This window comes from Cuculus canorus, chromosome 2 (assembly GCF_017976375.1).
Source record: "Cuculus canorus isolate bCucCan1 chromosome 2, bCucCan1.pri, whole genome shotgun sequence".
Taxonomy (NCBI): domain Eukaryota; kingdom Metazoa; phylum Chordata; class Aves; order Cuculiformes; family Cuculidae; genus Cuculus; species Cuculus canorus.
In genome coordinates this window covers 1,384,107-1,401,142 of record NC_071402.1, presented here as the reverse complement: position 1 = coordinate 1,401,142, position 17,036 = coordinate 1,384,107, and the positions used below count along the sequence as shown (strand labels likewise).

The 17,036-nt window shown below is 58.5% G+C and overlaps 2 protein-coding genes and 1 long non-coding RNA gene across 5 annotated transcripts in view; 2 read left to right on the top strand and 1 right to left on the bottom strand.

Annotated features, from left to right (window-relative positions):
* Nucleotides 1–17,036, top strand: part of OPLAH (5-oxoprolinase, ATP-hydrolysing) — a 63,955-nt gene that overhangs the window by 22,551 nt on the left and 24,368 nt on the right. Inside the window, exons 11-17 of one of the 2 annotated variants that reach the window (XM_054057731.1) lie at nucleotides 3,148–3,285; nucleotides 4,988–5,126; nucleotides 5,214–5,326; nucleotides 11,243–11,394; nucleotides 13,645–13,805; nucleotides 15,098–15,199; nucleotides 16,560–16,734. In XM_054057731.1, coding sequence (XP_053913706.1) covers nucleotides 3,148–3,285; nucleotides 4,988–5,126; nucleotides 5,214–5,326; nucleotides 11,243–11,394; nucleotides 13,645–13,805; nucleotides 15,098–15,199; nucleotides 16,560–16,734 — 980 coding nt within the window. The remainder of the gene's footprint in view (nucleotides 1–3,147; nucleotides 3,286–4,987; nucleotides 5,127–5,213; nucleotides 5,327–11,242; nucleotides 11,395–13,644; nucleotides 13,806–15,097; nucleotides 15,200–16,559; nucleotides 16,735–17,036) is intronic. The other variant, XM_054057732.1, reaches the window with a different exon arrangement.
* On the top strand, nucleotides 6,110–9,843 carry LOC128851144 (uncharacterized). The gene is made up of 4 exons (XR_008448412.1): nucleotides 6,110–6,190; nucleotides 6,470–8,154; nucleotides 8,612–9,675; nucleotides 9,802–9,843. It is a non-coding gene; the product is annotated as an uncharacterized LOC128851144 (long non-coding RNA).
* LOC128851140 (proline-rich proteoglycan 2-like) lies at nucleotides 6,185–11,280 on the bottom strand. 2 transcript variants are annotated; one of them, XR_008448407.1, is made up of 4 exons: nucleotides 10,381–10,472; nucleotides 8,562–10,350; nucleotides 6,480–8,350; nucleotides 6,185–6,304 (listed from the first exon to the last, which is right to left on the bottom strand). XR_008448407.1 is itself a non-coding variant. In XM_054057757.1 (3 exons), exons 1-3 carry the CDS (start codon nucleotides 11,276–11,278, stop codon nucleotides 9,463–9,465), a joined length of 1,056 nt encoding a protein of 351 aa, XP_053913732.1. In that variant the 5' UTR covers nucleotides 11,279–11,280. The 2 variants fall into 2 exon arrangements, 1 of the variants encoding a protein (XP_053913732.1); XM_054057757.1 differs by lacking the exons at nucleotides 6,185–6,304; nucleotides 6,480–8,350; nucleotides 10,381–10,472 and adding exons at nucleotides 11,004–11,044; nucleotides 11,152–11,280 and having other exon boundaries at nucleotides 9,463–10,350.

Sequence of the window (17,036 nt, the reverse complement as noted above, 5' to 3'; positions counted from 1 at the left end):
ATGAGAGGGGAAGGGGACTTGGGGGTGGGGGGCCCCAAAATTGGGTGGACCTGGGGGATGGGGGACCCCAAAATATGAGAAGATGGGGACCCCAAAATGTGGGGAGATGGGGAACCCGAAATTGAAGGGGGAACCTGCAGGTGGGGGGACCCCATAATTGGGGGGACCTTGGGGTGGGGGACCCCAATTGAGAGGGGAAGGGAGCCTGGGGGGCAGGGGGACCCCAAAGTGTGGGGGAATGAGGACCTCAAAATGTGGGGGGACACTGGAGGACAGGGGGACCCCTAAATGTGGGGAGATGGGGGACAGGGGGACCCCAAAACGTGGGGGGACACTGGAGTATGGGGGACCCCAAAATGTGGGGGGACCTGTGAGACAGGGGGATCCCTAGATTGGGGGGAACTGGGGGATGGGGGACCCCAAATGAGAGGGGACGGGGAGCCAGGGGGTCGGGGGACCCCGAAATTGAAAGGGGAACCTGGGGGTGGGGGGACCCCAAAATATGGGGGAATTGGGGGATGGAGGGACATCAAATGAGAGGGAACGGGGAGCCTAAAAGTGGGGGGACCCCAAAATTGGGGGGACCTGGGGGATGGGGGACCCTAAAGTGTGGGGAGTTGGGGACCCCAAAATGTAGGGGGACTCTTGGGGATGGGGGGACCCCAAAATCGGGGGGACCTGGGGCATGGGGGACCCCAAAATGTGGGGACAGGGGGGACCTCAAAATGTGGGGGGACCCTGGGGGGCAGAGGGACCCCAAAATCTCGGGGGGAGGTGGGGAGAGAGCTGGGTGACTGGGGGAGTTTGGGGTGTAGGGGATGGATTTTGGGGTGCTATGGGGAGATTTGGGGTTTCAGGGGTGGATTTTGGGGTGCGATGGGATTTGGGGGCTCAGGAGTGGTTTTGGGGTGTGATTGGGTGATTTTGGGGTTCATGGTTGGATTTTGGGGTTGACGGATGGGTTTTGGGGTGCGATGGGGTCGGATTTTGGGGTTCATGGTCATTTTTGGGGGTTCACGGTTGAATTTTGGGGTTCACAGTTGCATTTTGGGGTTCATGGTCGGGTTTTGGGGTTCAGGGCTGGAATTTGGGGTTCACAGTCGGTTTTTGGGGTTCACGTTTGGATGTTGGAGTTCACAGTCGGTTTTTGGGGATTCATAGTCGGTTTTTGGGGTGCAATGGGGTCGGTTTTGGGGTTCACGGTTGGATTTTGGGTTTCACAGTCGGATTTTGGGGTGCGATGGGGTCGGATGTTGGGGTTCACGATTGGATTTTGGGGTTCACGGTCGGTTTTTGGGGGTTCACAGTCAGATTTTGGGGTTCACAGTGGGGTTTTGGGGTTCACGGTGTGTATTTTGGGGTTCAGGGTGGGATTTTGGGGTTCAAGGTGTGGATTTTGGGGTTCAGGGTCGGATTTTGTGGTTCAGGGTGGGATTTTGGGGTTCACGGTGTGGTTTCGGGGTTCCCGGTGTGGTTTTTGGGGTTCAGGGTGTGGGTTTTGGGGTTCAGGGATGGATTTCGGGGTTCACGGTGTGGTTTTTGGGGTTCAGGGTCGGATTTTGGGGTTCACGGTCGGTTTTTGGGGTTCACGGTTGGATTTTGGGGTTCACGGTGGTTTTTGGGGTTCACGGTTGGGTTTTGGGGTTCATGGTGTGGGATTTTGGGGTTCAGGGTTGGATTTTGGGGTTCACGGTGTGGGTTTTGGGGTTCCCGGTGTGGTTTTTGGGGTTCCCGGTGTGGATTTTGGGGTTCCCGGTGTTGGATTTCGGGGTTCACGGTTGGTTTTTGGGGTTCCCGGTGTGGATTTCGGGGTTCCCGGTGGGTTTTGGGGGTTCCCGGTGTGGGTTTCGGGGTTAACGGTGTGGATTTTGGGGTTCACGGTGTGGGTTTTTGGGGTTCATGGTGGGGTTTTTGGGGTTCAGGGATGGATTTCGGGGTTCCCGGTGTGGATTTCGGGGTTCACGGTGTTGGGTTTTGGGGTTCCCGGTGTGGATTTCGGGGTTCACGGTGTGGATTTTGGGGTTCACGGTGTTGGATTTCGGGGTTCAGGGTTGGATTTCGGGGTTCCCGGTGTGGTTTTTGGGGTTCCCGGTGTTGGTTTTTGGGGTTCACGGTTGGTTTTTGGGGTTCAGGGTCGGATTTCGGGGTTCAGGGATGGATTTCGGGGTTCACGGTGTGGATTTTGGGGTTCCCGGTGTTGGTTTTTGGGGTTCCCGGTGTGGTTTTCGGGGTTCCCGGTGTTGGTTTTTGGGGTTCCCGGTGTTTTTTGGGGTTCAGGGATGGATTTCGGGGTTCACGGTGTGGTTTTTGGGGTTCCCGGTGTGGATTTTGGGGTTCACGGTGTGGGTTTTGGGGTTCAGGGTGTGGTTTGGGGTTCCCGGTGTGGATTTCGGGGTTCACAGTGGTGGTTTTTGGGGTTCAGGGTGTGGTTTTTGGGGTTCCCGGTGTGGTTTTGGGGGTTCCCGGTGGGGTTTTTGGGGTTCAGGGATGGATTTCGGGGTTCAGGATGGATTTTGGGGTTCCCGGTGTGGATTTTGGGGTTCAGGGTGTGGATTTCGGGGTTCACGGTGGTTTTTGGGGTTCAGGGTTGGATTTCGGAGTTCCCGGTGGGGGTTTTTGGGGTTCATGGTGGGGTTTTTGGGGTTCAGGGATGGATTTCGGGGTTCCCGGTGTGGATTTCGGGGTTCACGGTGTTGGGTTTTGGGGTTCCCGGTGTGGATTTCGGGGTTCACGGTGTGGATTTTGGGGTTCACGGTGTTGGATTTCGGGGTTCAGGGTTGGATTTCGGGGTTCACGGTGTGGTTTTGGGGTTCAGGGATGGGTTTCGGGGTTCACTGTGTGGTTTTTGGGGTTCCCGGTGTTGGTTTTTGGGGTTCACGGTTGGTTTTTGGGGTTCAGGGTCGGATTTCGGGGTTCAGGGATGGATTTTGGGGTTCACGGTGTGGATTTTGGGGTTCCCGGTGTTGGTTTTTGGGGTTCCCGGTGTGGTTTTCGGGGTTCACGGTGTTGGTTTTTGGGGTTCCCGGTGTGGGTTTCGGGGTTCACGCTGTGGATTTTGGGGTTCAGGGATGGATTTCGGGGTTCCCGGTGTTGGATTTCGGGGTTCACGGTGGATTTTGGGGTTCACGGTTGGTTTTTGGGGTTCAGGTCAGGGGTGCGGACGGAGCGTTTCCTGCACCTGCGCTACGCCGGCACCGACTGCGCTCTGATGGTGTCGGCAAAGGGCTTCCCCTCCACCGACGCCTCCTGCGCCTCCGGAGACTTCCGCAGCGCCTTCACCGCACGGTCCGACCAACACCAACACCACCTCCATCCCATCATCTCCACCACCTCCATCTCCATCAGCTCCATCTCCACCATCTCCATCTCCATCTCCATCTCCATCTTCTCCATCTTCTCCATCTCCATCTCCTCAATCTCCACCATCTCCATCTCCATCATCTCCGTCTCCATAATCTCCATCTCCATAATCTCCATCTCCATCCCCATCATCTCCATCTCCATCTCCATCTCCATCTTCTCCATCCCCATCATCTCCATCTCCATCTCCATCTCCATCTTCTCCATCTCCATCATCTCCATCTCCATCTCCATCTCAATCTCATCTCCATCTCCATCTCCATCATCTCTATCTCCTCCATCTCCTCCCTCTCCACCATCTCCATCATCTCCATCTCCACCACCTCCATCTCCATCTTCTCCATCTTCACCATCTCCATCATCTCCATTTCCATCTTCTCCATCTCCATTTCCTCCATCTCCACCATCTCCATCTTCTCCATCTCCATCATCTCCAGCTCCACCATCTCCATCTCCATCTCCAACATTTCCATCCTATAATCTCCATCTCCATCATCTCCATCATCTCTTCCATCTGCACCATCTCCATCTCCACCACCTTCATCCCATCATTTCCATCTCCATCTCCACCATCTCCATCTTCACCATTTCCATCCTATAATCTCCATCTCCTCTGTCTCCATCATCTCCACCATCTCCATCTCCACCATCTCCAACATCTCCATCCCAGTTCCACCATCCCATCTCCATCTCCATCTCCATCTCCATCTCCTTCTCCACCATCTCCATCTTCTTCATCTTCTCTACCATCTCCACCGTCTCCACCGTATGCATCTCCATCTCCATCTCCTCATCTCCATCTCCACCATCTCCACCATCTCCATCTTCACCATCTCCATCTCCACCACCTCCATCCCATCATCTCCATCTCCACCATCTCCTTCTCCTCCACCTCCACCACCTCCATCTCCATCATTTCCATCTCCACCATCTCCATCTCCACCATCTCCATCTCCACCATCTCCATCTGATCTCTAACATCTCCATCCCAGTCCCACTGTCCCATCCTATCCCATCTCCATCTCCTTCTCCATCTTCTCCACCATCTCCGTCTCCACCATCTCCTCCATCATCTCTATCATCTCCATCTCCTGCATCTCCATCTCCATCACCTCCATCTCCTCCATCTCCATCTCCACCATCTCCACCTCCACCATCATCTCCATCATCTCCATCGCCACCTCCACCATCTCCATCCCAACATCTCCATCTTCTCCATCTCCACCTCCATCTCCACCTCCAACCCCATCCCCATCTCCATCCCCATCTCCATCTCCATCTCCACCTCCATCTCCACCTCCATCTCCACCTCCACCTCCACCTCCACCTCCACCTCCATCTCCACCTCCACCTCCATCTCCACCTCCATCTCCATCTCCACCTCCACCTCCACCTCCACCTCCACCTCCACCTCATCTCCACCTCCACCTCCACCTCCACCTCCATCTCCACCTCCATCTCCACCTCCACCTCCATCTCCACCTCCACCTCCATCTCCACCTCCATCTCCACCTCCATCTCCACCTCCACCTCCACCTCCACCTCCATCCCCATCCCCATCTCCATCTCCACCTCCACCTCCACCTCCATCTCCTCCCCCTCCCCCACCTCCCCCGTGTCCCCTCAGGTATGTGACGGAGTTTGGGTTCTCCATCCCGGACCGCCCCATCCTGGTGGACGATGTCCGCGTCCGCGCCGTGGGCAGCAGCGGTGTCTCCTGCGACGCCCGACGGACTCCCACCGGGAGACCTCTTCGGCCCGAAATGGTGACAACCGCCACCACCACCACCCTGATGGGACCACCGGGAAGGTCCACACTGACCCCACGGTGGTGGTGGTGGGACCTCCAACAGGTGACGCCGTGTTACTTCGACAACGGTTTCATGGAGACTCCGGTGTTCCTTCTGGAGAACCTCGAGAGTGACCACACCATCGACGGCCCCGCCATCGTCATCGACACCAACAGGTGGGACCTCCTCGGGACCTCCAGGGGGAGGTGGGACCTCATAGGGACCTCCAGGAGGTGATAGAACCCCATAGGGACCTCGAGGAGGTGGTGATGGGACCTCGAAGAGGTGATAGAACCTCATAGGGACCTCAAGGAGGTGGTGGGACCTCATAAAGACGTCAAGGAGGCAGTGGTGGGACTTCTAGGAGGTGGTGGGACCTCATAGGGACCTCCAGGAGGTGGTGGTGGGACCTCCTCGGGACCTCCAGGGGGAGATGGGACCTCATGGGGACCTCCAGGAGGTGGTGGTGGGACCTCCTCGGGACCTCCAGGGGGAGATGGGACCTCATGGGGACCTCCAGGAGGTGGTGGGACCCCATAGGGACCTCCAGGAGGTGGTGATGGGACCTCGAAGAGGTGATAGAACCTCATAGGGACCTCGAGGAGGTGGTGGGACCCCATAGGGACCTCGAGGAGGTGGTGATGGGACCTCAAAGAGGTGATAGAACCCCATAGGGATCTCGAGGAGGTGGTGATGGGACCTCGAAGAGGTGATAGAACCTCATAGGGACCTCGAGGAGGTGGTGGGAGCCCATAAAGACGTCGAGGAGGTGGTGGTGGGACTTCCCGGAGGTGGTGGGACCTCATAGGGACCTCCAGGAGGTGGTGGTGGGACCACCTCGGGACCTCCAGGAGGTGGTGGGACCTCATAGGGACCTCCAAGAGGTGATAGAACCCCATAGGGACCTCGAGGAGGTGGTGATGGGACCTCGAAGAGGTGATAGAACCTCATAGGGACCTCGAGGAGGTGGTGATGGGACCTCGAAGAGGTGATAGAACCTCATAGGGACCTCGAGGAGGTGGTGATGGGACCTCGAAGAGGTGATAGAACCCCATAGGGATCTCGAGGAGGTGGTGATGGGGCCTCGAAGAGGTGATAGAACCCCATAGGGACCTCGAGGAGGTGGTGATGGGACCTCGAAGAGGTGATAGAACCTCATGGGGAGCTCAAAGAGGTGGTGGGACCCCATAGAGACGTTGAGGAGGTGGTGGTGGGACTTCCAGGAGGTGGTGGGACCTCATAAGGACCTCCAGGAGGTGGTGGTGGGACCTCCTCGGGACCTCCAGGGGGAGATGGGACCTCATAGGGACCTCCAAGAGGTGATAGAACCTCATAGGGACCTCGAGGAGGTGGTGGGACCCCATAAAGACGTCGAGGAGGTGGTGGTGGGACTTCCAGGAGGTGGTGGGACCTCATGGGGAGCTCAAGGTGGTGGTGATGGGACCTCATGGGGACCTCAAAGAGGTGATAGAACCTCATAGGGACCTCGAGGAGGTGGTGATGGGACCTCGAAGAGGTGATAGAACCTCATAGGGACCCCGAGGAGGTGGTGGGACCCCATAAAGATGTCGAGGAGGTGGTGGTGGGACTTCCAGGAGGTGGTGGGACCTCATGGGGAGCTCAAGGTGGTGGTGATGGGACCTCATAGGGACCTCCAGGAGGTGGTGGGAGCCCATAGGGACCTCCAGGAGGTGGTGGTGGGACCTCCTCGGGACCTCCAGGGGGAGATGGGACCTCATAGGGACCTCCAGGAGGTGATAGAACCCCATAGGGACCTCGAGGAGGTGGTGATGGGACCTCGAGGAGGTGATAGAACCTCATAGGGACCTCGAGGAGGTGGTGATGGGACCTCGAAGAGGTGATAGAACCTCATAGGGACCCCGAGGAGGTGGTGGGACCCCATAAAGATGTCGAGGAGGTGGTGGTGGGACTTCCAGGAGGTGGTGGGACCTCATGGGGAGCTCAAGGAGGTGGTGGTGGGACCTCCTCGGGACCTCCAGGGGGAGGTGGGACCCCATAGGGACCTCCAAGAGGTGATAGAACCCCATAGGGACCTCGAGGAGGTGGTGATGGGACCTCGAAGAGGTGATAGAACCCCATAGGGACCTCGAGGAGGTGGTGATGGGACCTCGAAGAGGTGATAGAACCCCATAGGGACCTCGAGGAGGTGGTGGGACCCCGTAAAGACGTCAAGGAGGTAGTGGTGGGACTTCTAGGAGGTGGTGGGACCTCATAGGGACCTCCAGAAGGTGGTGATGGGACCTCGAAGAGGTGATAGAACCTCATAGGGACCTCGAGGAGGTGGTGGGACCTCATAAAGACGTCCAGGAGGTGGTGGTGGGACTTCCCGGAGGTGGTGGGACCTCATAGGGACCTCCAGGAGGTGGTGGTGGGACCTCCTCGGGACCTCCAGGGGGAGATGGGACCTCATAGGGACCTCCAAGAGGTGATAGAACCCCATAGGGACCTCGAGGAGGTGGTGATGGGACCTCGAAGAGGTGATAGAACCTCATAGGGACCTCGAGGAGGTGGTGATGGGACCTCGAAGAGGTGATAGAACCTCATAGGGACCTCGAGGAGGTGGTGGGACCCCATAAAGACATCGAGGAGGTGGTGGTGGGACTTCCAGGAGGTGGTGGGACCTCATAGGGACCTCCAGGAGGTGGTGGTGGGACCTCCTCGGGACCTCCAGGGGGAGATGGGACCCCATAGGGACCTCGAAGAGGTGATAGAACCCCATAGGGACCTCGAGGAGGTGGTGGGACCCCATAGAGACCTCCAGGAGGTGGTGGTGGGACTTCCAGGAGGTGGTGGGACCTCATGGGGACCTCCATAAGGTGGTGATGGGACCTCATAGGGACCTCGAGGAGGTGGTGGGAGCCCATAGGGACCTCCAGGAGGTGGTGGGACCCCATAGAGAAGTCAAGGAGGTGGTGGTGGGACCTCCAGGAGGTGGTGGGACCTCATGGGGACCTTCAGGAGGTGGTGATGGGACCTTCAGGAGGTGGTGGGACCTCATGGGGACCTCCAGGAGGTGATAGAACCCCATAGGGACCTCCAGGAGGTGGTGGGACCCCATAGGGACCTCCAGGAGGTGGTGGGACCTCATTGGGACCTTCAGGAGGTGGTGATGGGACCTCATAGGGACCTCGAAGAGGTAGTGGGACCCCATAGGGACCTCCAGGAGGTGGTGATGGGACCTCATAGTGACTTCCAGGAGGTGGTGATGAGGCCTCCAGGAGTTGGTGGGACCTCATGGGGAGCTCAAGGTGGTGGTGGGACCTCATTGGGACCTCCAGGAGGTGGTGGTGGGAGCCCATAGGGACCTCCAGGAGGTGATGGGACCCCATAGGGACCTCCAGGAGGTGGTGGTGGGACCCCATAGGGACCTCCAGGAGGTGGTGATGGGACCTCATTGGGACCTCCAGGAGGTGATGGGAGCCCATAGGGACCTTCAGGAGGTGGTGATGGGACCTTCAGGAGGTGGTGGGACCTCATGGGGACCTCGAGGAGGTGGTGATGGGTCCTCATGGGGACATTGAGGAGATGGTGGAACCTCATGGGGAGCTCCAGGAGGTGGTGGTGGGACCTCATGAGGACCTCCAGGGGGAGATGGAACCTCCTGGGGACCTCCAGGGAGTGATGGGAGCCCATAGGGACCTCGAGGAGGTGGTGGTGGGACTTCCAGGAGGTCTTGGGACCTCATAGGGAGCTCAAGGTGGTGGTGGGAGCCCATAGGGACCTCCAGAAGGTGATGGGAGCCCATAGGGACCTCCAGGAGGTGGTGCTGGGACCTCATAGGGACCTTGAAGAGGTAGTGGGACCCCATAGAGACCTCAAGGAGGTGGTGGGACCCCATAGGGACCTCCAGGAGGTGGTGGGACCTCATTGGGACCTCCAGGAGGTGGTGATGGGACCTCATAGGGACCTCGAAGAGGTAGTGGGACCCCATAGGGACCTCGAGGAGGTGGTGGGACCCCATAGAGACGTCAAGGAGGTAGTGGTGGGACTTCCAGGAGGTGGTGGGACCTCATAGGGACCTCCAGGAGGTGGTGATGGAACCTCATAGGGACCTCGAGGAGGTGGTGGGAGCCCATAGGGACCTCCAGGAAGTGGTGAGACCCCATAGAGAAGTCAAGGAAGTGGTGGTGGGACCTCCAGGAGGTGGTGGGACCTCATGGGGACCTCCAGGAGGTGGTGGTGGGACCTCATAGGGACCTCCAGGAGGTGGTGGGACCTCATTGGGACCTCCAGGAGGTGGTGATGGGTCCCCATAGGGACCTCCAAGAGGTGATAGAACCTCATGGGGAGCTCAAAGAGGTGATGGGACCCCATAGAGACGTCGAGGAGGTGGTGATGGGACCTCATAGGGACCTCGAAGAGGTAGTGGGACCCCATAGGGACCTCCAGGAGGTGGTGATGGGACCTCCAGGAGATGGTGGAACCTTACGGGGACCTCCAGGAGGTGGTGGGACCCCATAGGGACCTCCAGGAGGTGGTGGGACCTCATGGGGACCTCCAGGAGGTGGTGATGGGAGCCCATAGGGACCTCCAGGAGGTGGTGGGACCCCATAGGGACCTCCAGGAGGTGGTGATGGGACTTCATAGGAACCTCCAGGAGGTGATAGAACCTCATAGGGACCTCCAGGAGGTGGTGGGACCTCATTGGGACCTCCAGGAGGTGGTGATGGGACCTCGAGGAGGTGATGGGAGCCCATAGGAACCTCCAGGAGGTGGTGATGGGACCTTCAGGAGGTGGTGGGAGCCCATAGAGACCTCCAGGAGGTGGTGGGACCTCTTGGGGACCTCCATAAGGTGGTGATGGGACCTCATAGAGACCTCCAGGAGGTGATGGGACCTCATGGGGACCTCCAGGAGGTGGTGATGGGACCTCATAGGAACCTCCTTGAGGTGGTGGGACCTCATAGGAACCTCCAGGAGGTGGTGGGACCCCATAGGGACCTCCAGGAGGTGGTGGGACCTCATGGGGACCTCCAGGAGGTGGTGATGGGACCTCATAGGGACCTCCAGGAGGTGGTGATGGGACCTCATAGGGACTTCCAGGAGGTGATGGGAGCCCATAGGGACCTCCAGGAGGTGGTGGGACCTCATAGGGACCTCCAGGAAGTGGTGATGGGACCTCATAGGAACCTCCAGGAGGTGATAGAACCTCATAGGGACCTCCAGGAGGTGATGGGACCTCATAGGGACCTCCAGGAGGTGATGGGACCTCATGGGGACCTCCAGGAGGTGGTGGGACCCCATAGGGACCTCCAGGAGGTGGTGATGGGACCTCATGGAGACCTCCAGGAAGTGGTGATGGGACCTCATAGGGACCTCCAGGAGGTGGTGGACCCCATAGGAACCTCCAGGAGGTGGTGATGGGACCTCATAGGGACCTCAAAGAGGTGATAGAACCTCTTAGGGACCTCCAGGAGGTGGTGGGACCTCATGGGGACCTCCAGGAGGTGGTGCTGGGACCTCATAGGAACCTCCAGGAGGTGGTGGGACCCCATAGGGACCTCGAGGAGGTGGTGGGACCTCATTGGGACCTCCAGGAGGTGGTGATGGGACCTCATAGGGACCTCCAGGAGGTGGTGATGGGACCTCATAGGGACCTCGAGGAGGTGATGGGACCTCATGGGGCCCTCCAGGAGGTGGTGGGACCCCATAGGGACCTCCAGGAGGTGGTGGGACCCCATAGGGACCTCCAGGAGGTGGTGGGACCCCATAGGGACCTCGAAGAGGTAGTGGGACCCCATAGGGACCTCCAGGAGGTGGTGATGGGACCTCATAGGAACCTCCAGGAGGTGGTACTGGGACCTCATAGGGACCTCCAGGAGGTGATGGGACCTCATGGGGACCTCCAGGAGGTGGTGGGACCCCATAGGGACCTCCAGGAGGTGGTGATGGGACCTCATAGGGACCTCCAGGAGGTGGTGATGGGACCTCATAGAGATGTCGAGGAGGTGGTGGTGGGACTTCCAGGAGGTGGTGGGACCTCGAGGAGGTGGTGGGACCTCATGGGGCCCTCGAGGTGGTGGTGGTGGTGGGATGTCCTGGAGGCCCTGTCCCCGGTGCGTGTCCTGCAGCACCATCGTGGTGGAGCCGGGCTGTAGGGCCACCATCACCGACTTTGGAGACATCATCATCGCCGTGGGGTCGGGGACCCCTCGGCCTCTGTCCCCTCAACTCGACGCCGTCCACCTCTCCATCTTCTCCCACCGCTTCATGAGCATCGCAGGTGCGGATGGGGGTCCACCTCCGCCGCTGGGATGGTGGCGGGAGGTGACGTGGGGGCTTCCACGGAGCTCAGGTCTTCTCCTGAAGGTTCCTCGGGGGGTTCCTGAGGGGTTCTTGGAGGTTCCTGGGAGGTTCTTGAGGGCTTCCTGGTGGGTTCTTGAGGGCTTCTGGGAGGTTCCTGGTGGGTTCTTTGGGTTCTTGAGGGCTTCCTGGTGGGTTCTTGAGGGCTTCTGGGAGGTTCCTGATGGGTTCTTTGGGTTCTTGACGGCTCCTGAGAGGTTCCTGGTGGGTTCTTGGGCTTCTTGAGGGCTTCCTGGTGGGTTTCTAATGGGTTCTTTGGGTTCTTGAGGGCTTCTGAGAGGTTCCTGGTGGGTTCTTGGGGTTCTTGAGGGGTTTCTGGTGGATTCTTTGGGTTCTTGAGGGGTTTCTGGTGGATTCTTTGGCTTCTTGAGGGCTTCTGAGAGGTTCCTGGTGGGTTCTTTGGGTTCTTGAGGGCTTCTGAGAGGTTCCTGGTGGGTTCTTGGGGTTCTTGAGGGCTTCTGGGAGGTTCCTCGTGGATTCTTTGGGTTCTTGAGAGGTTCCTGGTGGGTTCTTTGGCTTCTTGAGGGCTTCTGAGAGGTTCCTGGTGGGTTCTTTGGGTTCTTGAGGCCTTCTGAGAGGTTCCTGGTGGGTTCTTGGGGTTCTTGAGGGCTTCTGGGAGGTTCCTCGTGCATTCTTTGGGTTCTTGAGAGGTTCCTGGTGGGTTCTTTGGTTTCTTGAGGGCTTCTGAGAGGTTCCTGGTGGGTTCTTTGGGTTCTTGATGGGTTTCTGGTGGGTTCTTTGGCTTCTTGAGGGGGTCCTGGTGGATTCTTTGGGTTCTTGAGGCCTTCTGGGAGGTTCCTGGTGGGTTCTTTGGCTTCTTGAGGGTTTCTGGGAGATTCCTGGTGGGTTCTTTGGCTTCTTGAGCAGTTCCTGGTGGGTTCTTTGGGTTCTTGAGGGCTTCCTGGTGGGTTCCTGATGGGTTCTTGGGATTCTTGACGGGTTCCTGGTGGGTTCTTTGGGTTCTTGAGGGCTCCTGAGAGGTTCCTGGTGGGTTCTTTGGGTTCTTAAGGGCTTCCTGAGAGGTTCCTGGTGGGTTCTTTGGGTTCTTGAGGCCTTCTGGGAGGTTCCTGGTGGGTTCTTTGGGTTCTTGAGGGCTTCCTGGGAGGTTCCTGGTGGATTCTTTGGGTTCTTGAGAGGTTCCTGGTGGGTTTCTAATGGGTTCTTTGGTTTCTTGAGGGCTTCTGAGAGGTTCCTGGTGGGTTCTTTGGGTTCTTGAGGGCTTCTGAGAGGTTCCTGGTGGGTTCTTTGGGTTCTTGAGGGCTTCCTGGTGGCTTTCTGATGGGTTCTTTGGCTTCTTGAGGGGTTCCTGGTGGTTTCTTTGGGTTCTTGAGGGCTCCTGAGAGGTTCCTGGTGGGTTCTTTGGCTTCTTGAGGGCTTCCTGCTGAGGTCCTGATGGGTTCTTTGGGTTCTTGAGGGATTTCTGGTGGATTCTTTGGGTTCTTGAGGGCTTCCTGGTGAGTTCCTGATGGGTTCTTTGGGTTCTTGAGGAGTTTCTGGTGGTTTCTTTGGGTTCTTGAGGGCTCCTGAGAGGTTCCTGGTGGGTTCTTTGGCTTCTTGAGGGCTTCCTGCTGAGGTCCTGATGGGTTCTTTGGGTTCTTGAGGGATTTCTGGTGGATTCTTTGGGTTCTTGAGGGCTTCCTGGTGAGTTCCTGATGGGTTCTTTGGGTTCTTGAGGAGTTTCTGGTGGGTTCTTTGGGTTCTTGAGGGCTTCTGGGAGGTTCCTGGTGGGTTCTTTGGGTTCTTGAGGGGTTCCTGGTGGATTCTTTGGGTTCTTGAGGCCTTCTGGGAGGTTCCTGGTGGGTTCTTTGGGTTCTTGAGGGGTTTCTGGTGGATTCTTTGGGGTTCTTGAGGGCTTCTGGGAGGTTCCTGGTGGGTTCTTTGGGTTCTTGAGGGGTTTCTGGTGGATTCTTTGGGGTTCTTGAGGGCTTCTGGGAGGTTCCTGGTGGGTTCTTGAGGGCTTCTAGGAGGTTCCTGGTGGTTTCTTGAGGGCTTCTGGGAGGTTCCTGGTGGGTTCTTTGGGTTCTTGAGGGCTTCCTGGTGGCTTTCTGATGGGTTCTTTGGGGTTCTTGAGGGCTGAGGGTTTGGGGGTGGTCTTCCATGGAGGTTTGAGGTCTTCTTCTGAAGGTCCCCGTTGTCCCCCCCTCCCCGGTGTCCCCGCGCCGCCGTGCAGAGCAGATGGGTCGCATCCTGCAGCGAACGGCCATCTCCACCAACATCAAAGAGCGATTGGACTTCTCCTGTGCCCTCTTCGGCCCCGACGGCGGTTTAGTGTCCAACGCTCCCCACATCCCCGTCCACCTCGGGGCCATGCAGGAGACCGTCCAGTTCCAGGTGGGACAAGGGGGACAACCACCACCGAGATCCTTCCCAGGAACCCCAACAAGAACCCACCAGAAACCCCAAGAACCCTCCAAGAACCCCTCAGGAACCCCAAGAACCCACCAAGAGCCCCTCAGGAACCCCAAGAACCCACCAGGAATCCCCAAGAACCCCTCAGGAACCCCAAGAACCCACCAGGAACCCCTCAGGAACCCCAAGAACCCCCCAAGAACCCTAAGAACCTCCCAAGAACCCACAAGGGACCCCTCAGGAACCCCAAGAACCACCCAAGAACCCAACGAACGCCAAGAATCCTGCAAGAACCCCCCACGAACCCCAAGAACCCTCCAAGAACCCACCAAGAACCCCCCAGGAACCCCAAGAACCCCTCAAGAACCCCCCAGGAACCTCTCAGAACCCCCCAGGAACCCCAAGAACCCCCCAAGAACCCTTCAAGAACCCCAAGAACCCCCCAAGAACCCCTCAGGAACCCCCCAAGAACCCCAAGAACCCCCCACGAACCCCAAGAACCCTCCAAGAACCCACCAAGAACCCCCCACAAACCCCAAGAACCCTCTAAGAACCTCCCAAGAACCCCCAAGAACCCTCCAAGAACCGCCAAGAACCCTCCAAGAACCCCAAGAACCCACCAAGAACCCTCCAAGAACCCCAAGAACCCCCCAAGAACCCCCCAGGAACCCCTCAGGAACCCCAAGAACCCTCCAAGAACCCACCAAGAACCTCCCAAGAACCCACCAGGAACCCCAAGAACCCTCCAAGAACCCCCCACGAACCCCCCAAGAACCTTCCAAGAACCCCAAGAACCCCAAGAACCCTCCAAGAACCCACCAGGACCCCCTCAGGAACCCACCAAGAACCCCCCAGGAACCCACCAAGAACCCCAAGAACCCCCCACAAACCCCAAGAACCCTCTAAGAACCTCCCAAGAACCCTCCAAGAACCCTCCAAGAACCCCAAGACCCCCCAAGAACCCCCCAGGAACCCCTCAGGAACCCCAAGACCCCCCAAGAACCCCCCAGGAACCCCTCAGGAACCCCAAGACCCCCCAAGAACCCCCCAGGAACCCCTCAGGAACCCCAAGAACCCTCCAAGAACCCCCGAAGAACCTCCCAAGAACCCACCAGGAACCCCAAGAACCCTCCAAGAACCCTCCACGAATACCACGAACCCCCCAAGAACCTTCCAAGAACCCCCCAAGAACTCCTCAGGAACCCCAAGAACCCCCCAAGAACCCCTCAAGGAGGTTTCAGACCCTCCTGATGTCCTCCTGATGTCTTCTCCAGATCCGCCACCTCGGGAAGGACCTTCAGGAGGGGGACGTGATCCTGAGTAACCACCCGTGTGCCGGTGGGAGTCATCTGCCCGACCTCACCGTCATCACCCCCGTGAGTGCCCAGCGAGGGGGTGGAGGAGGTGGAGGAGGTGGAGGAGGTGGAGGAGATGGTGGAGATGGTGGAGATGGTGGAGATGGTGGAGATGGTGGAGGTGGAGGAGGTGGAGGAGGTGGAGGAGGTGGAGGAGATGGTGGAGATGGTGGAGGTGGTGGAGGTGGTGGAGATGGTGGAGGTGGAGGAGGTGGAGGAGGTGGTGGAGATGGTGGAGATGGTGGAGGTGGTGGAGGTGGAGGAGGTGGAGGAGGTGGAGGAGATGGTGGAGGTGGTGGAGGTGGAGGAGGTGGAGGAGGTGGTGGAGATGGAGGAGGTGGAGGAGGTGGAGGAGGTGGAGGAGGTGGAGGAGATGGTGGAGGTGGTGGAGGAGATGGTGGAGGTGGTGGAGATGGTGGAGGTGGAGGAGGTGGAGGAGATGGTGGAGATGGTGGAGGTGGTGGAGGTGGTGGAGATGGAGGAGATGGTGGAAGTGGTGGAGGTGGAGGAGGTGGTGGAGGTGGTGGAGATGGAGGAGGTGGTGGAGACGGTGGAGACGGTGGAGGTGGAGGAGGTGGAGGAGATGGTGGAGATGGAGGAGATGGAGGAGATGGTGGAGGGGGTGGAGATGGTGGAGGTGGTGGAGATGGAGGATATGGTGGAGATGGTGGAGATGGAGGAGATGGTGGAGATGGTGGAGATGGAGATGGTGGAGGTGGTGGAGATGGTGGAGGTGGTGGAGGTGGAGGAGGTGGTGGAGATGGAGATGGTGGAGATGGAGATGGTGGAGATGGAGATGGTGGAGATGGTGGAGATGGTGGAGATGGAGATGGTGGAGATGGTGGAGATGGTGGAGATGGAGATGGTGGAGATGGAGATGATGGAGATGGTGGAGATGGAGATGGTGGAGATGGAGATGGTGGAGATGGAGATGGTGGAGATGGTGGAGATGGAGATGGTGGAGATGGAGATGATGGAGATGGTGGAGATGGTGGAGATGGTGGAGATGGAGATGGTGGAGATGGAGATGGTGGAGATGGTGGAGATGGTGGAGATGGAGATGGTGGAGGTGGAGATGATGGAGATGGTGGAGATGGAGATGATGGAGATGGTGGAGATGGTGGAGATGGTGGAGATGGTGGAGATGGAGATGGTGGAGATGGAGATGGTGGAGATGGTGGAGATGGTGGAGATGGAGATGGTGGAGATGGAGATGATGGAGATGGTGGAGATGGAGATGGAGATGATGGAGATGGTGGAGATGGAGATGGTGGAGATGGTGGAGATGGAGATGATGGAGATGGTGGAGATGGAGATGGTGGAGATGGTGGAGATGGTGGTGGAGGAGGTGTTGGAGCCGGGGGGTGGTGGGTGTGTGCAGGTGTTTTGGGCGGGGCAGGAGGCGCCGGTGTTCTTCGTGGCGAGCCGCGGTCACCACGCGGACATCGGAGGGAGCAGCCCGGGGTCGATGCCACCGCACTCGCGGAGCCTCAGCGAGGAGGGCGCCACCTTCCTCTCCTTCAAACTCGTCAAGGGCGGAGCCTTCCAGGAGGAAGGTGGGGGAGGGGCGGGGGGGGGAGGGGCATCGGGGGGGGGAGGGGGAGGGGGAGGGGGAGGGGAGGGGAGGGGGAGGGGGAGGGGGAGGAGGTGGAGGAGATGGAGATGGAGGAGAAGGTGGAGATGGAGATGATGGAGTTGAAGGAGGAGATGGAGATGGTGGAGATGAGGAGATGATGGAAATGGAGGAGATGGAGATGGAGATGGAGGAGATGGAGGAGATGATATGGGGGTGGAGGAGATGGAAGAGATAGAGGAGATGGAGTAGAAGATGGAGGTGGAGGAGATGGAGATGGAGGAA